The following is a 15408-nucleotide window of genomic DNA, read 5'->3' as shown; positions in this document are numbered from 1 at the left end:
TCCTATTTGTGAAAAGATTTTGTAACAGGAGTACTACACCGCTCCAATAAATTTCGGAAATCCTCTAAAGGAATCTGTAAGCAAAGGTGAAAAAAAATACCATATATGTAGTATTTTGAGCACAACATAAAAAAGACCTGCATTTGAATCACAGAATTAAAGGAGGAAGAACCCAGTAATAATCTAAATCCAAACTCCTTCTTAATAAGATATGGAAACAGGCAGAGAAGTGACTTGTCCAGCAAGCTGATGATACAGACTGCCAAATCCATACACTATCATTATGTATGTAACAGAAATTTTTTTTGATAGTTAATTATTTTACTTTGAATTTATTTTTCTCACTGTTTTTATTTTTTTTACAAATCTTTATTGGAGTATAATTGCTTCACAATACTGTGTTAGTTTCTGCTGTACAACAAAGTGAATCAGCCACATGCATACATATGTCCCCAGATCCCCTCCCTCTTAACAGAAATTATTTAAACAGCTTTTTTACAACAGCAAATTCGCAGCAACACAGGAAACAGAATGAGAATGCTATTTAAAAATTTTCATGTTTCACAAAAAAGTAAGTAGGTAAACCATACTCTTCTTTCTTTGAACCAGTGCCCAACCTTTAAAAACGCGCACTTCATTTTCCAAATGAAACCAAAGTCTGCTTTTGATCAAAGTCCCCCAGCATGTGGCAGAGTCTATCTTCTCTCTGGGGTGCCTGGGGTGGCTGCAGCACACGCTTTCAAGGCAGAGCGTATCAGAAGCAAGACAGGGACTGTTCGCCCACTCCAACACCACTTTCGGGAACTCACCGCTCCCACGGCCTTGAGGTTCCCGGCTCACAGGATGAAACCCTTGCAACAAACTCATCATTCTGCTTTTTTAAAAAAACAAAAAACAAAAAACAGCTACCCTTCTCCCACGGAGGGGAAACGGATACCTAGAATGAAGACTACTATTCCCAGCCTCACCTGCAGCCAGGTGTGGCCACCCGGCTAAGCGCTGGCCAGTGGGATAGAAGTGAAAGGGCCTTGTAGCAGCTTCCAGGAACTCTCCTTAAGAGAGAACTGACATACCTACTTTGATCCTTTCTTCATCTCCTCTGCCATCACCCACCTGGAACGCAGATACACGGTGGGCCGTGAAGACAATGGCCACACCCCAGGGAAGGCAGAGCCGGGAGCTGCAAAGAGCCAGACTCCCTAAACTCTCCTGTGAGAGACTAACGTCTACCTTGTGTGAAGCCATGGTATTTGGGGATTTTTCTGCTATATGCAGCTACATGAACCCTCCTAAAATATTCAAACAGGACACAGGAAAATCTCTTCCTTCTTTTTTTTTTAAATTTAAAAAAAATTTTTAAAAGTATAAACCAGACCTGAAAGGATATGGCGATCATTACCTTCTTGATGAGAGGTATGACAATGTCAGCAAACTCCTGGAATCTGTCTTCTTTGGTGGCCTTTAAGACATCCCCTGCACAGCTGATTGCTGCAATCTTGTATTTGGGATTCTCTTTGCAACACTCCTTCAGAACAGCCTGGAGGATTTCACTGGTGCCAGGCTGACTGGGCACAGGCTTCTCCAGCTCTGCACTGCAGGATCCATACAAAAGCATCACAACAGTTAATAAAGGCTGCAGCTTTCAGGTGCAGTGTAAGAAATGGCATCTTCACTGAAGGAACATTTACCTGCAAGCTGTCACCACACAGGCAATGGCTTTCAACAGTTCTTCCTAAAGGGTTGAAAGATGAGGAAATACTATTAAGCAAACGTGTCATTTACATATGCTGTACATGACTATAATTACCTCATAAATTTTTAAAAATTATGACAACAAAAATTAACCAGAGTCACCATATCTTTGACACACTTAACTGTTTAACAAGCACATCCACAGAGTTTTACTCCAACCACGGAAGCAGGGTAACTGTCTTCCTCTCCATTTCATAAAGCCTAGAGAACTAACTTGTCCAAAGTCACAGAGGCAGAAGCGTCAACAATGGAATCAGAACTGTGTCTGACTCCTAGACCCGTACTTCGTCTACTGTTCTGAACTGGCCACTACTGGCTTCTACCACGTCAACCAGACTGTACGTGATGCCACAGTCTCGCGCTCCCCACTGAGTAGTCACTGTGTATAACCCACCATCACCCTTGTATAAAAAATGACTTTTACTAACTCAGAGGCCCCAGAGATGGGCATCCTCAGCCCGGGGTTTAGCCACAGCTTGCCTTGCTACTCAATTTCACATGTGCCCAAATTCTGATCTGTTCATGAGGTCAACAGGGACAAAAGGGTGACCACTTGGTTTAAGACTTCTCTTGGAAAGATGAACATGATAAATAAAAATTAACCTCCAGCATTACTGTGCAGTATTCAAGGACACATGGGTTATACTTTGATGAAATATCACATTTAATCAGGCAAAGTTTACCCAAAGCTTCCCAACTGCCTAGGAAATCTGCTTTACAAAAACAACCCATCTGATGTCCCACAAAACAACATTCTAATTTTTATAGAAAATGAAAGATGAAGTCATAATCCTTTAAGGATACCTTAAATTTAACTGGGCATGAATGGTTCCTTTACCTTTCCTGCCCATGTTCGTCCAGCCAGGCCTTGCAGTAATGCGGTCAGTATCATTCCCAGATACGGAGGTACCAGGGAGCTGGTTTGTTTTGCAACTGATGCCATGGCAATTGCACCCTGGGCTTTCATTTTCCAGGACTGAGACTGTAAAGCCTTCTGGGTGATAGTAATCAACTCCTGCAGGTATAACCGAATGCCACCAAAGGAACCTAAAACAAAATTAAAAGCAACTCTTAAGTGACCAAAAATTATATGTGTGTGTGTGTGTGTGTGTGTGTGTGTGTGTGTGTGTGTGTGTGTATATGTGTATATATATATGTAATCTAACTGATTTTTCTTTTCTAAGTCTGGAATAAAAGTCAGTGACCATCAATCTAAAGCAGTGATTCTCAATGGTTACATCACATCACTCTCTGCAAGGGAGAGAAAGTGGGTGGTGGTGTGAGAAATCTTGACAACAGCAGGACGTTATGAACTTGGATATGTCCACGGGAGGACTCTCGTCCATTAACGTGTGTCAAGATGGAGAGCAGAGTGGAGAAGCACTACTCTAAAATAATACTCAAGGCAACACGAAAATCACTGTTCATTCTCAACTGAAATAAGCAAAGCTCTGCATCGCTTGGGCAGTTTCTATTCTCTCATATGGGCAGCAATGAGAGCTCTGAGCGCCAGCCTGAGAACTTGGAAATGTGGATGGGCTGAGAACCCAATGGGACACACATTGTTAAGGTCCCGGGAAAGTAACTACAGAAGTTTATGAATAAAAAAATATGAGTTAAAAATTTCAACTGTGGTTCTTAAGAAACAGGTTTAATTCACAGGCACTGTTTACTAACCAGGTACATTTTCCTGCCACACTTCAGTCCATAAATTACATTCTTCTTTTTCTGCTTTCTCCTCATCAGCAATTTCATGCATGCCTAGGAATGCCAAAGGCAGAACTTCTTTGGCATGGTTCTTCAGTACATCAGGGCTGTACCGTCCAATAGCATGAACAGTCAGAGCACAAGAAGTCTTGTAGATGGGTTCTAAAGAGAAGTAGAAAAAAACAATCTTTATGACACTTACTGTGTTTAGGGTAACTGATCAAAACAGACCACTGCTCTGGGCTTCCCTGGTGGTGCAGTGGTTGAGAGTCCGCCTGCCGATGCAGGGGACACGGGTTCGTGCCCCGGTCCGGGAAGATCCCACATGCCGTGGAGCAGCTGGTCCCGTGAGCCATGACTGCTGAGCCTGCGCGTCCGGAGCCTGTGCTCCGCAAAGGGAGAGGCCACAGCAGTGAGAGGCCCGTGTACCGCAAAAAAACAAAACAAAACAAAACAAAAAACAGACCACTGCTCGACTTGTACCACAGCAAAACAAACCAGTAAAATCAATCAGAAATGTTCCTAGCAAACCACATAAAATCAGAAAGGTTAAGACCTGATTTGTATTGTTTCATTAGGTTGTTTACATCTAACTTAACAATAATTTAAGTAGGAAGAAAAAAGGTACCTTCTTTCTCCATATACCAGCCATTGAGTTTCTGCAGGAGTTTCTCCGTGCTGCTATCCCGTGACGTCTGGAAGAGAAACAATCCTGGTCAGTTCTTCATAATTATCAAAGTATAATTACTTAACTAAGTAAGAAATTCAACTCACCCGAACTAAATGGCCCATGGCAAATGCACAGGATTTCTGAATTACACCATTCCGATCTGTCAGGCCACTAAGCAAAGCACTCATGAGTTTACCTAGTGGAAACAAAGAAGAAAAATCTGATACTTGGCTGACCAAATGCTCTGCTCTGTTCGTAGGACCAAAACAAACTTAACCCTATAATTAATATCTGATTTATTCCATAGTAGTCTAGAACCCTTGCATGTTACATTTGTATATCCATTTGCTTCTCTTTCCCTGGTATAAAATTAAAAATTACTCTGTTATTAATTAATTAATCTAGACTATTATGGGGACAGTTGCAAAAACAAGAGTTAGGTACATGAAGTTCATCAGCCCCATCTAGAAGCCAATTCAAGAAAAGAAAAATGCTGATGTAAAATTAAATATAAATGGTAATAAACCATTTATACAGTACAGAATAGCAGATACTCTCACCTCCTTATACCACCAAGAAATAAACACTTATAAAACAGTAAAAACTTGCTAAGCTTGATCATCCTGTACCTCTTGCAAACAGAGATAAAGGTAGAAGTGGGAGAGTTTGAGGGAAGAAAAAGTACACGATACCACAAGCATGTCTGAATGATCACTGTTTTTCCTTTTAAAACCTTGTCATACAAGACATGGCCATACAAAAACATCACCCCAGTGGTTTTGACAAACTCACCTGAGTAAGGTGTTAGGTCCTGGGGACACTGAGTGGTTAATGACACAATGACACTGGCACAGCCTCCCTACAGGGTTACAAAGGCAAAGGTCTAAATTTGATGGTCACAATGTTCTATCAAACCCTTGGTCTTAGGAGTCAAAGATTTAAAGAAATACACAAAGCCTTACAGCCCCTCCAAGATTCTATCTAGAAAGAGTAAAACTCTTATTTTAAACTATTAACACAAAGATTTCCTTCAAGACTTCCTATAGAGGTCTTGCTGCAAGTATACACTGCTCTCATACATTTCAAGCTAGAAGGAGACTCGTACAATCTTTTGGGAGGGCAACATGTCATCCTGTCCATCCTTGTTCTAACATTTCCCATTCTAGGAATTTAACCAAAGGAAGCAGCTTCAGATGTGTCCAAAACCATTCATCACAGCGCTTTGTTTAGTATCAAAAAAGCTGAAAACAAATCAGGTATTCCTTGATGGGTTAAAATAAATGATGTTTCAGCCACATGAGAGAGTATATGGCCATTAGAGAGGACATCGTAGAAGACACATGCACAGAAAGAGACCAGAAGGAAACATTTCAAAATATCAACAGCAATTAACCTATGGGTGGTAAACTTACGGACAACTTTTAACTTTCTTCTGATCTATAAATGCTAAGATTTTAAAATATAAGTAAATGTTAATTTTGTCAGGAGAAATAAACGTGAGTTGTTTGTTTTCAAAGTGTACGGTGTGGGATCTGATCCTTGAAAAATCTTGGAAAGGAAGACTTTTTCCATCTAAATACCTACTGATTCCTCTGTGAAAAATGCTCATCACCACCTTAAGCAACCGTGACTTGGTAACTGGATGAGCATTTCCACTAATAACTGATTATGAACGAGGACCCAGAGGGCATGTACCTGGCAACCAGGGGACAGAAATGATTCCACTAAAAAAGTAAGACAATGTTTACTGAATATAAGTCACATGTTTTATATTCTGAATGAGTTACATGTTTTAAGTTATTAGTGCAATCATAGAAACAAAATAGTTAACATAAAATAAAGTCAGGTTTTAAGAAAAAAAAATGAATTTCACACATGACGGCTGTTCTATTTTTGTGGCCCAAACTAATGAAGATGCAAATTCCTCTTACGAAAAATACACTTGCTTACCTTAGTTCCAAGACCTACACCACTTCTGATCAGTTCACATAACCTAGGAACTAGCTCACCCAGCACCGACACATCAAGATACTGCAGGCACTTTTGGAAGAGAATAAATATAAAGTTAACCTTGGCAAATAATTAAGTCAGTACCACATCTTCAATTAAAAACTGCCCACGTCAACTATGTACCCAACTGGTTTTGACATGAAGTGCAAAAACCACTGGTTTGATTTTGCTCCAATTTCAATGTTAAAATCATTATACTACAAACAAGAAAACCATTCATCAGTGGATCAACATTAAAAATAAAACAAAAATAGTAAAAAAACATTGATTTATAAAGGAGAAAATAAATAATGAGTACCCAAGAAGAGAGGATCTCTCTGGGCCTACTTCCTCTTTAACAATCCATGTTTAGTGTAAAAGACCTAGATTAAAACTGACCTTCTTCCGTGGGCCTGCCCTATCAAGCCACCTGATTAAAGTTGACATCTTAGCTGAATTTGCTATACTATACTTTTGAAAATGTAATGACGTATATTCTATTACTGATGAGCATATCTATAAGGTGCTTGCTAACTATTCCTATTTCTTTAAGCTTTCTTTTGCCCTCATAATCCAACGAAGACATCCTTAGACCATATTTTGGTAATAGTTCCCCAGTAAGCACTAAAAAAATTCCTTCTTCTCTTGTCTAGTCCTGTGATCTGCCCATCAAAACAATTTCCAGTAGCTCACAAGCTCTCATTTAACCACTCCAGGGCATGCACAGCAGAGTCGGCTTTTGTGACCTTAGAGACTCTTTAACCCACGATTCCAGAAACATTGGAATTTCGAAACTTGGTGCCAAGCAGCTCTTTTCTGCAAATCCCCTTCCTTTAACTGAACAACCTACCAACATTGCTCAGTTCTCTCTCCCTACCTTTTATGCTTCCTACTTCACTAACACCTCCAGCTTACACCTTCCTAGGTCCTCCCAGAAACAATGCTCAGGCAGAGACAAGTATCCGAACTTTCTAAATAGGCAGGCCAAAAGATATACAGATTTATAGGCAGACCTTTTAATATATTGTTCTCCTGTGTAACACAAATCTGGACTAATGCAATCTAGTATTGGGGAAAGTATTCCATTTAGTAATACAGGAAAAGAAAAAAGAACTATACTAAGAATAAAACTAGAGTCACAACAGCTGCCTTGACTCATCCCTTAAACCTCTACTTCATTTAATGTAACCTGAAGACTTTGAACAATTACACTCTAAGGTAAGCAAACATAAATGTTCTCATTACGTGAGGCACTTACCATGTTGATTGTTTCCATCATGGGAGAGGATTTGGCAGCATTGAGTCGGGCACTGTCCATCGCAGCCTGAGAACACAAATGCAAGCACATTCAATCAATTAAGAAGAACCTCCAGGGAATTCCCTGGCGGCCCAGTGGTTAGGACTCTGCGGTTTTCACTGCTGAGGGCATGGGTTTGATCCCTGGTCAGGGAACTAGGATCCCACAAGCTGCACATGGCACAGCCAAAATAAAAGAAGAACCTCCACACACTCAAATTGGGCTTTACTGACAAGTTAAGGAATATTTTAAAAAATAATATATAGATACAACAAATTCAAACACAAGTCTAAATAATTTCTTTTGTTCTACACTCAACCATATATATGTAGAAGCAGCATCTCACTGTAAGTGAGAAATGCAGACAACGGTTAGAAATTAACTGCAGTTAGAAAATAACATAGTATGGCTCTGAGCAAGTTATCCAGCCTTCTCGAGCCTCAGGTTCTCCCTCCATTAAATAAAGAAACAGACTAAATAATTCTCTATCTAATACACGATTTTTAATTTTATACATGTATTGTTTTAACTTTATAAAGGACCCTCCTATCTATTGATACAATAGCATTTTAATCAAATAACTATGGTACAGGAGAGGTTGACACTATCCAGACATAGTAAGTGAGAAAACTCAGGCATACAGAAGTGACTTGCCTAGGGCTGCAAAGTTTGGACTAGAATTTCTGTTTCCTAATTCTCAACACCTAGTAGCTGAGAACCTAAGAAAGGCAAGATTACTGCTGAAAGAGGAAAGAATGATGACTGCAGAAGAAACAGCAATATCAGAGGCAAAGGGAAAACAGAGTAAGTGATTAGAGTATAATAGTTTAGGTAAGTTGAAAACCAAATAGTGAACCGAGAGAAAACTTTTACAATCATATAACAGGAGTTTGACAGTTCTAATAAAGACAAATGTAAAAACATAAACAAGTGAAAAACAGACACAGAGTAGAAACATACAACTCACAGAAGAAATATTTATAAATGGATAACATAATAGGAAAAGACAATGGACAACACTAATACTAATACTAGGAAACTAAATTAGAATAATGAGATTCTTGCTTATCAGACTGGTATTATTCAATGTTGGCAAAGATGTGGAGAAAACAGAACATTCATAACTTCTGATGCCACAAAATCTCTCACACTGAAGTTCAAAATAATCTCACTGTAGAATACTATGCATGCACTAAAAAGAATGAAATAGATCCATATATACACATGGTATTTTGTTAAAAACAAAAATCAAGTTGCAGAACAATATTTGCAGTCTGATTCTATTTTAAAACTAGTATGTTTGTTTGATTTTGAAGCCTATGACTACAAAAGAACTTGAAAAAAGACCCAGGAACTGCTGGCAGTGAGGACTCCTCAGGAAATGACACTGTACTGCCACAGCAGAGGGGCCTCCTAGGGGATACTTTCTACTCTTCTGTGTTGTTTTAAACTTTTCACAATAAATGTTTCACCTGTAATTAAAAAAAACAGAACAAAACTCTGATCAGAGACTAGGGAACTACAGTACACCTAAAGGGCAGAATAATTTGGGACTATGCAAAAGTCTAGCTACAAATCCTCTTGATTTGCAAAGCAGGAATGGTCCATAGGAGGACTCTGAGGGTGTAGACCCAACCCCTAGAAAATAAACAAACATGTACAAAAAACCGTGTTAAATAAATGTATTGATGTATTTTTTTGGACGGAAGTGTCATTCTTCATTCACTTCACATAACAGTGTATGAGCCCTCTCCACCCCCACTAAAGAAACACTGCATGTGGTTATAGAAGCTGAGCTGTTTCAAAAGTGGTGAAAGTATCATCTGAGTCATGGAGTTTGTCTAAGGACCCTGGAAGGCCTGTTGAGTATCTTAACAGGACTCTCCCTTCATGATAATTACCAACATGGCTGTGTTGTCAACTCACCTTTTCTTGGTCTGTAGCCCGGAGACTCAAATAATTGAGAACTTGAGGCTCCAAGACACTTAAGGATTCTAGCAGAGCTGGGATGAGTTTTGGTGCATGGGGTTTCAACATGGCTCCTGCACTTTTGCTGATCTTCACGAGGGTGTTAATGCTACAGACACACAAAACACAACTCCTGAGTCCTTCTAACAAAGCAAGAAGCCCTACAGGTCTAATCATGAAGAGTTTCTGCACTTTATTGCATTAAGGAACATACTCCCTTGGGTACAGAGCCTGGCCTTAGCTCTGTGTTGGTTTTTTTTTTGGTTTTTGTTTTTACTTTTTATTACAGAAATTTTCACACATATATGAAAGTAAAGAGAATCATAAATGCAATTCTGTATGCTCTCCACCCAGTTCAACAAGCAGCAACCTTTGGCCAATTCTGTCTCACTTAGGCATCCACCATACATACAGACCATTCATATACTTTTCCCCCTGCCACTGTAGTATTTTGAAGCGTATTCCCTAACTAAACTTCTCCGTGTATCATGAAGAGACCCAGACCTTTTATCATAATCAAAATACCATTTCACACCTAAAAAATATTAAGAATTTCTTTCATATCATCTAATATCCAAGTTTCCTGATTGCTTCACAAGTGTCCGTAAGAGTTGGTTTGCCGAAATCGAATCCAGAGTCCATCTACACATTGCAATTTACTGCATTTCTTGAATCAACAGTGCTCTCTCCGTCCTCTTTTTTTTAAGCTATTGATTTGTGTTCTGATGGTGTCACTTAAGAGGTTCCTCTGCAACTTATACAGATCTGCAGGCTAAAATCAAGTTCAGTTCAATTTTTTTAAAAACAAGAATCTTTCACGGGTGGTCTTCACATGTCCTGTCTCATCACATCAAGATGCTTATCTTTTTTTGTGCTGTTAAAGAATGAACAGCAGGTTCAAGTTTGGTCAGCATGAACCAACCATCCATTATAATGCTCCTCCCGTCAGCCTTTACCAGTGGACTCGGGAGCCACTTATGATCATTACCTGGAGTATCTTAGTGAGGACAGCAAAATGGTGATATCCTAATTTTATCATTCCTTTGCATTTGTTAGGTGACTCCTTCTGAGAAGAGCTTTCCCATAGCAACTATTTAGTTACCATGAAATAGTGTTGGTACTATTAATTTGAGCTAATTTCAAGAGTGAAATAAAAAATGGAACAGATGAAGTTCCCAGATAGCACTCTGGTTAAAAAAAAAAAAAAAAAAAAAAAAAGAATCCTTCACTGCTGATTTTAACTTAAAAGAGCCATATATATCTAAATGTGTACTACTTGAATATTTCACAGGCGGTAAACAGTTTATTTTAAACATAATAATCTGTGAAACATTACTAAGTGGTATAACCAACAAGCAAGCTCTCAAGGACCTGAGGCATATAGCAGAATAGGAAGATGTGCCTGCTGGGGGCAGAGGCCAATGACAAGAAAAGAACACACTTTACTCAAGGTTGAGGCAGAGTGGCAGAAGGCTGGACAAAAGCAAGGCTCCCATGAGAATGTCTCTGCAAAAATGTTCTGACTCACCACTTCTCGCATTTGCTATTGGGTCACCCCACTGGATTCTCCTCAACTCATTTCTCCATTCTTTCAAGAATCTAACATTCAAAGAAACCCAATTTCTACTGGGTGGCTAAGAACTAAGTAAATCCAATGCATTCAGTTTCATCAGCTGATTCAAACCTGAGGGCTCGAACTTCTGTCACAGGACTCATCACTCCTTTGTCCAGAAGGCAGGGCAGGAGGACAGCAATGGTTCTCTGGCCAGCGGCTCCTTTGGCAGGGTCACACATTTTCACACAAACCTCACATACAAAGAGCATGGAAATTAGTGACACTGACCTCTCACCCAATAACGCGTTCATCTGACAAAATACTTCCTACTTCCTATATCCATAGAAAAGGGTAAGTGACTCTACTTTCTACGACATCACAGGAAGAAAAAGAAGATCTCATGATCTGGGATTGAGTCCTATGTCTGCCAATAACTAAACAGAAAATTTGGTAATGCATTTTACTTTCTAAGCTTTGGTCTTCTAATTTGTGAAACAGGAAACAGTTGAAGATGAAACGAGAAAATGTTTAGAAAGCACTCTGAAGAATGCTTAAGGTATTATTATCAATAACTTTGGGTGGCAGCATAACACAGAGGTCAAGAACACAAATGTGGAATAAGAAACACTTGGATTTAAAACCTTCTAATACATTAGAAGGCCCTGATATACCACGAAATCAAGTTCAAGTGGGGAACCAGTTTCAAAAAGGCTGCCAGGGCTTCCCTGGTGGCGCAGTGGTTGAGAGTCCGCCTGCTGATGCAGGGGACACGGGTTCGTGCCCCGGTTCGGGAAGATCCCACATGCCGCGGAGCGGCTAGGCCCGTGAGCCATGGCCGCTAAGCCTGCGCGTCCGGAGCCTGTGCTCCGCAACGGGAGAGGCCACAGCAGTGAGAGGCCCGCGTACCGCAAAAGACAAAAAAAGGTTGCCAACTTCATAAGTATGAAAGGCAGATTAACATATAAACGTAGCAATAATAAAGAGAACAGATGTTGCTTGATCTAAATGTAATGTGTACTTCAGGGTCAAGAGAAAGTCCTATCTTATATAAAGGCCTAGGAAAGCTCTCCATTTAAACAGCCCAGAGACACACTTCGTTAAAAATACTAGCATTCTAATGTAATAGCAACCAGTTTCCCATTTATTGTTAAGAAGTGGGCTGTAACATGAAGCCAGTTACAGTGCAACTAAATGTCACTTTATATGACAAAAAAAAAAGTCATAATTTTCACTGTCACATAGAATCCTGCCCCACTTCACCTCCCAGTATAAGACTAGAGTTTTCACCTTGCTCAGCGTTTTCAGAGCTAGTTCTGCTGCTTTTCGTACAGATTCCTAAAAATGAGAAAAATATGACATTATACAATGTCAGAGTTTCCTTCTCATCTACCCCAAAATGTGTATGTAAACTGCCTCCAAATCTACACAAATTGGTGGAAAATCCTACTTTCATTACTAGGTAAAAAATGGTGTTTCACTAGGCTCTTTGCCCGTCAAGGAACATACTACCATTCCATACTACTGTTTTTTAAATTAGATACAACCTATTTTGACCTTACAAAAATATGGATATTAAGTATAACAGTTTAGAAACTAAATGTATTATAAAAGCAAATATATAGAGATTTATGTGAAGATTCTGAAAGACTTAAAAAGAACTCCGACGAATAAAGCAAAAAACTGAAGTGCCTAATTTTAATGGTAGGATGAGAAAATTTTAAATTTAGACTGCCGAGGCAAAAGAGAAACTGGTCACGTTATTTGGGAATGACTGATCCAACTTACGAAGCTGATCTAAGTAGAGTTATTTTGGATTATTTCTAAACTGTTATTTGTTCCTCACAACAGCATCACAAGATCTCTACTAAAAGAAAATCAGGCAGTAGTTACCCTTTTTTTTTTTTTTTTTTTTTTTTAACTTTAATTAAATTTAGATCTAAAGATACCTAAACTTGCCACTTCACAGACACATCAAAACTGAAACTTTGGGGCTTCCCTGGTGGCGCAGTGGTTGAGAGTCCGCCTGCCGATGCAGGGGACACGGGTTCGTGCCCCGGTCCGGGAAGATCCCACATGCTGCAGAGCGGCTGGGCCCGTGAGCCATGGCTGCTGAGCCTGTGCGTCCGGAGGCTGTGCTCCGCAACGGAAGAGGCCACAGCAGTGAGAGGCCCGCGTACCGCAAAAAAAAAAACAAACAAAAAAACAAAACTGAAACTTTGGAGGAAAATTCTGGTCTTTTAAAACAAATTGTCTGGATATTGAATTTTGAAATATGTAACATACATATTTTAACAATTCCAATTTATGCTATTCTATAAATAAATGCAGATTTATGTATATAGTACCTTTATATCATCTTGTACTCTAAAGAGAGTTTCCCAAATTTCTGGAAGTTTATCAATGATGTCATCTAGGGGTCTTCCTCTCAATAAATCATTCAGAGCTAAACAGCTGAAAATAAACAATTTGGTTTCAAATATATGATCAAGAAAGCTCAATATTTTACTATGAAACATTCATATCAAACAAGAATATGGATTCTGCCTATATTTCTAGTCTTAACCCCCTCACCCCAAAACGGCAATGACTACTCTCTGCTTGGTGCCTCAAATATACCCCAGGCATATGGCATGTACACTCATCAAATGTCTATTTCCCACAACTATAATATAATCTCTTTAAGATGATACATCACTTTTTACTTACCAATATACCTCCAGGGCCTAGCACATTGCCAAGCATATAGCAGGCACTGAATAAACATAAATTATATATGTATAAATAAATGCTACCCTACAAAGTCATGAGAGTATATAAATGTATCTTGATGTCTAATTTAACAAGTGATCTACTTCTGTTATTTCATACTTACAAAAACTAAGACAACTTAGGAAAACCACTGACTAGAGCTTAAATATCATTAACTGTCTAACCCAACCAGAAATATGCTTTTTAGTGGTTTTAACTTATTCCTTTTGCACAAAGTATAAAACTTGGAAATTTGAAGGGAAAAAAAATTCCGTTTTATTTGACTAGTCTTATATTTCCAAAAATGGTACCTGGATTCTCGAACTCGCCACATATTGCTGGTTAGATTCTTAACCAAATCTTGAAGAATTTCCTTCAAATACTTATCCACCTAATGAAAGCAAAAGGATAAAACTGAGAACGCAAAATCCATCAATAATCAAATGATTCATCTCTACCACACTGTGTTTCTGTACGTAACAGCCTAAGTGTCTCCCTAGGCCTCTCAGTCCACAACTCTCTCCCCACTTTAGCTGCTGAAAGCTGCCCAGCTGATCATCCTGAAATGCAAACGTGATCCTCTTATTTTCCTCAGTGCATGAGAATAAAGTCCAATCACCCAGGCGTGGATACGAAGCCCTCCTGGGACCGCCTAGCTCCCAAGTTCTTATATGCCCTGCCTCACCTCCACTCCCTAGCACACACTACCTCTACCTCTTCCGTCTCCTACTTGTTCAAGATTCAAATCAGGCATCACCTTCACAGACAGGACTGGCCTACTCTGCCCTATGTTCCCACGGCACCTGCTTAAGCACATTGTATCAGACAGCACAGTAACTGTCCTGCCCCCTCACACTGAGACCTCGAGGGCAGGGACAGTGTCTCACTTGTCCTTCCCTCCCTGGTAGCCTGCACCACGTCTGGCACATAAAGAAGCACTTGATTGTTCAGAATGAAGACGAATTTAATCTTTTAAGCCTCTTTAGTTTTGATATACACTTATCCATTTGGTAATAACTACACACACCGATAGTAGATTCACTTTTTATGCTAATCCAAAGAACTTCAAGAGTTATGGCTTTTCCACTATTACTCTTGTAGGTAGGAGAGGTTTTGTTATCCTCACTTACATTTAAGAAAACCAAGACAGGGAGGAAATAACTCACCTAAGATTTAAGAAACTGATGCCTTTCTATGTCCATGTCTCTAGACAGTCTCCATAGTGATCTCATCCACATCTGTGGCTTCACCTTCCACTCACACAGAGGTGAAACTCACATCTCACGAGCCTAAGCCTGGGCCCTGAACTCGACCTATTAGATCTCAAGTTGACCCAGTGGTACCAAGTACTCTCCTAGAGCAAACAGAACTCACTGAACCCTCAAGGTGGAACCCTCCAGTGCCCACCAGCATCAGACTGGAGACAGGAAAGGGCTGCATCATGCCCAGGCATGGAAAGACAGGGTAAGGGTCATGGGGTTTATTTAAAGTGAACTAGGAAGCCAACAAAGGATTTTAACCCAAAATGCAATCCAATTTGCATTTTTACAATCACTTTTACTATCGGTAATTAAATGAAAGAAGGCAAAGAGAAGAGAAAGATGACAACCTGTTCATCAGGGAGGAATAAGGAAAAAAGAGAATAGATTCAAGAAATACTTTGGAGGGAATTCCCTGGAGATCCAGTGGTTAAGACGCAGCACTTTCACTGCTGTGGGCCCG

At 39.6% G+C, this 15408-nt stretch overlaps 1 protein-coding gene across 6 annotated transcripts in view; it reads right to left on the bottom strand.

Annotated features, from left to right (window-relative positions):
- The window catches only part of ECPAS (Ecm29 proteasome adaptor and scaffold), a 101180-nt gene that overhangs the window by 8947 nt on the left and 76825 nt on the right, over positions 1-15408 (bottom strand). For all 6 annotated transcript variants that reach the window (XM_032634219.1, XM_032634220.1, XM_032634221.1 and 3 more), the window contains 14 exons: positions 13998-14077; positions 13284-13389; positions 12226-12273; positions 11068-11189; positions 9342-9492; positions 7377-7442; positions 6080-6169; positions 4922-4988; positions 4234-4325; positions 4088-4154; positions 3430-3621; positions 2591-2799; positions 1689-1732; positions 1400-1592 (listed from right to left, as the gene is read on the bottom strand). In XM_032634219.1, coding sequence (XP_032490110.1) covers positions 1400-1592; positions 1689-1732; positions 2591-2799; positions 3430-3621; positions 4088-4154; positions 4234-4325; positions 4922-4988; positions 6080-6169; positions 7377-7442; positions 9342-9492; positions 11068-11189; positions 12226-12273; positions 13284-13389; positions 13998-14077 — 1527 coding nt within the window. The remainder of the gene's footprint in view (positions 1-1399; positions 1593-1688; positions 1733-2590; positions 2800-3429; positions 3622-4087; positions 4155-4233; positions 4326-4921; positions 4989-6079; positions 6170-7376; positions 7443-9341; positions 9493-11067; positions 11190-12225; positions 12274-13283; positions 13390-13997; positions 14078-15408) is intronic.

The sequence above is a fragment of the Phocoena sinus genome, chromosome 6 (assembly GCF_008692025.1).
Source record: "Phocoena sinus isolate mPhoSin1 chromosome 6, mPhoSin1.pri, whole genome shotgun sequence".
In the NCBI taxonomy this organism is placed as follows: domain Eukaryota; kingdom Metazoa; phylum Chordata; class Mammalia; order Artiodactyla; family Phocoenidae; genus Phocoena; species Phocoena sinus.
Note: the sequence above shows the minus strand (reverse complement) of the source record. Positions and strands in the feature narration are given on the sequence as shown.